Genomic DNA, 3915 nt, shown 5'->3' with positions numbered 1-3915 from the left:
TCACGTAATATCTGCACCACCAAAGCTAAAGAAACTCGTTGATTACTAGAGACTAGGCATACTGAGAAGAAGACAGCACAGCTTCGATGGGTAGTAATTGTCTCGATTTCTTTTGTTAATTTGTTTTCTCTTTATATTTATGAATGTAATCATAAGGGTTGAACTATTTAAAAAGACAATAAACAGAATAATAAAATGGAAAACGTTGCTTCATAATAAAGTTCATTGAAATGTTAATAACTACTAAAACAAGTATTGTATCTCTATGCTTATGTTCAGATAAACCAGTTTGTATGTAATTCTTCATTCACACAAAAGGAGTATGTTTAAAAAAATCACTGCATAGGAATTCATTGCATCACATACAGATTTTTTAGATTCATAAGGAATGATTGGTGGCCTTGACAGTGTCATTGTGGGTCACAAGGTCAAAATACAATTTAAATTAATTCTTCAGCTTTTATCCCGCAATCTTAAAAGGGGAATTTAAAGCTTATGGGAAGAAAATTTCAGATACAACCGTATTTCTTGTAGTTAAGCCTCTAAAGTGTTTTTATCTGAGTGTGTATCGAAATAATAATAATACGCACCGGATTAATACCCTCCAAAGCCCACCCAACCGACGCGAGGCCGCAAATGCAACCCGGGGACATTTTTCGGTTTTTCGTCAATATTTTTTTAACGAGCTAAAATTTTGATTACCGCCTTCGAATTATTGTTATCGAGGTCAGTACGCCTCTTTTGACACTTCTCTAGATATTTTTGGGCGCGTATTAAAAGTCGACCTTCTGTTCTATTAATTCCGTATGTTTGGAACATTCGTATCCATTTTAGAATTTGGAGAATCGGCTTATATTTGGAATATTATGCATATTCGACCTCGTGAAGTAGTATCAAATGAACGTATTACGAATATTCTAAATTAACGCTTTATCCGGAACGCTTCCATGAATACTTAACGGAAAAGAGCTTTCCGAAATTTCAGAATAAAAAAGGTGAATACTCCCTGTGTAGCAGGACCGAACAAAAGCTTAACTCTTCTGTCAAAGTCAAGGTAGGTATAAAGTTCTAAGACAATAAGCCATTTTCTTTTATTTTTGTTTTTGTCAGTTCATTGCGGCTGCTGAGTAGTCGGCTGCTTGTTCAAAATCATGCTATCCCAAAATATTTTTCAAAATTTTCCCAATTCAGGATTTGTCACGAAAATTAATTATTAATTATTATTAATTATTTCCCCAAAAACTTTTGGCATTTACAAATTTATTATCACTACTAATATACTACCAAAGATACTTGTCTACTACAATTTCACTGAAGGGGATTGAATTATTCCCCGTTTTCCTTACTTCGTAAAACCAACCCGTCCAAATTTTTCAATTTGGGAGTGTCAAAACTCTCTCATAATTGGAGAACAAAAATCTAGTAATTGAATCATGGATAGACGCCATGATGGAATTAATATTCAGGTGTTCTCATCCCGTTGACGTTTTCCGTTATTCTGACAAGTTCTGCATGCATAATTTAGAGGGTTGTCTATCATACAGAACTGCCAATTGTTTACTATATAGTTTGGCAGCTTAAGTAGAGGTTATGTTGCGAATAGAGTGGAAGGCAGTGGACTAGGCAGTCGAATGTCATATAATGAAGGAATAGTGTTCGGAGTTTTTTCAAAGTTAAAAAAAAAAAATGATAAAAGCTTTAATATAAATAAAACTATTGTTTTAATAACAACAAAAACGCCATATATATTCCGTATACATAAATTGGCAAGGATTATCTCACTTTAAAATTTGAATTAAATAATCTAAAGTTGTTTTTGAAACTGAGTCGAGAACTGTGCGTAAAATTTACAATGGAACTGCCTTTGATTTCTAATACGATCGCAGTAGTTTTTACCATACGTTTAGAAATATAGCTTTGAATTTTACGTTAGAAAAGGAAATAAATTTCAAATCTCGAACGTGTGTTTATAAAATTTTAAAGTCATTTGTCAATAAAGTTTGAAAAGCTAAATTTAAAGTGTGACAAAAATTTAAAAATCTAGGGGAAAAAAATCAATTAATTATATTAACAAAAAGGACGACAAACAATAAAAGCGAGATTAACGTGCGAATTATTTAGTATATGGAAAGGGATTTCCATTCTGCAAAGCAAAAGCTACCAAAGCAACAGCAACAACAAATAGAGCTAAACTACGCAGGATCTTTAATTAGCTTAGCGAAAGATCATCGTACGCCAAGGAATAGTCAATTACGTTTGATACCATTGACACAACAAATCTTTAAAACAATGATGGATTTTAATGGCTCACACTCGAGCACAAGCCTATCGGAAAAGAACTTCTACAATAATTACTCAATAACAAGTTTGGTGCGCGAAGAAGTTCAAAATATTTTAAAAGAATTACGCGTTACCGATCAATTTATACGCAAAGAAGAGATCGATGCTTTAATCGAACGTTGCTTAAAAGATAAATCACGTATCGATAATGGTAAGAGCTCAACAACCAGTGCAGAATCCTTGCCGGACGACGACGATAACGACAATCAAGAGATCGAAGTAACTGTGGAAATGTTAAATGAAACAGATAAGAATAAATTAATTGTTGAGAATTTTCAAATATTAGAGCAACGTATCACCAATTTGGAGGAACGTATTTCAACGGTACTACAAACGGTACCAAAATTGCGTCATTTGCAAGCTAAGAAATTTAAAATTAATACAGAAGTGATACGCGAGGAATTACGTAATGTAGTGCATAGAATGGTTATAGATGATGCCAATAAAGGTGCAGGTAATGGTGATGGTGGTGAGGTCAAAGTTGTTGGCGATACTTCCAAAACAATTAGCATTGCTGGAACTGATACAGTTATAACAGATAAAAAAGTTAATCCCTATGATGATTTATTCTACGCACAACGTCAAAATGCTATGAATATTTTGAATTATAAAAAATCGAAAGCTTCAATGGAACTTAATCAACGACCAAAAATTTGTACGCATATTAAGCCGATTGTACGTGAAATTGGTGAGATCAAATTTAAACCCAAACAAAAGGCAACATTCATTCATGAATAATTAACAAATTATACTTAGTTCGTATGCAAATATGTAGGTGCGAGTACATATGAATATGTATGTATGTTTTAATGTAAAACATTGTCATGATTAAACGTTTAAAATAAATATTTAGTTCTTTACTTATTTATTGCCAAAAAATTTTATGTTGAAAAAAAATATAAAGAAAAAATATAAAATCTTCGTTTTGGACGAGGCGAAAAATTTGTCGAATGAACTATTCTTTTGTATTGCCCTTCGTGGTGCAATCCTTTTAAAGACGCGGATAATATCCCGTCAGGATTTCACTCTTCCGATCAAAAGGTTCCTTATTTTTTAATTTCAAGTATTCTGTACCGTAGGATATTTTCTGACATACTTTTATTAGTGCTTGAGTCGTTGCCTTAATCTCCTCGGCTGAGATTATTCACCACTTTTCGTGGCATACCGTTTTTGTTTTAGGATGCGTTCTTTTTATAAATCTCCTAACGTAGGATAGGACTCTTAGAGCTCGTGGCAAGTCTGAAAAACGATCGAGTATATCTTCTTGTTCAGCCTGTGTGACGGCATACGACTGTGCTTTCACTTTCTTCTCCTCATATGATGTATGGTAGTCCGTTTCCTGTACTGGCCATTGGATGTTGTCCTCTTGCAACCAAGATGGTCCCTGCCACCACAACGAATTGTTGACTAATTCACCCGCTGGTAGGCCTCTGCTTCCTAAATCCGCCGGATTTGATTCTGAATCCACATGTAGCCAGTCCTTGCTTCCGACCATGTCGATGATCTTTGTGATGCGGTGTGCGACAAAGGTGGACCAGGAACAGGGCGGTTTCCGTAGCCATGCGAGGACAATGC

The 3915-nt window shown here is 34.4% G+C and overlaps 1 protein-coding gene across 1 annotated transcript; it reads left to right on the top strand.

The window, feature by feature from the left end:
• The first annotated feature begins 2124 nt into the window (after nucleotides 1-2124).
• LOC137235786 (uncharacterized) lies at nucleotides 2125-3078 on the top strand. The gene has a single exon (XM_067758624.1). The coding sequence runs from the start codon at nucleotides 2125-2127 to the stop codon at nucleotides 3076-3078; it is 954 nt and encodes a 317-aa protein (XP_067614725.1).
• The last annotated feature ends 837 nt before the right edge of the window (nucleotides 3079-3915 follow it).

This window comes from Eurosta solidaginis, unplaced genomic scaffold (assembly GCF_040869045.1).
Source record: "Eurosta solidaginis isolate ZX-2024a unplaced genomic scaffold, ASM4086904v1 ctg00001068.1, whole genome shotgun sequence".
Taxonomy (NCBI): Eukaryota; Metazoa; Arthropoda; class Insecta; order Diptera; family Tephritidae; genus Eurosta; species Eurosta solidaginis.
Note: the sequence above shows the minus strand (reverse complement) of the source record. Positions and strands in the feature narration are given on the sequence as shown.

Bases quoted from the DNA above. Each gene is read 5' to 3' on its own strand.
- LOC137235786 (XM_067758624.1), top strand. From the start codon at position 2,125: ATGGAAAGGGATTTCCATTCTGCAAAGCAAAAGCTACCAAAGCAACAG.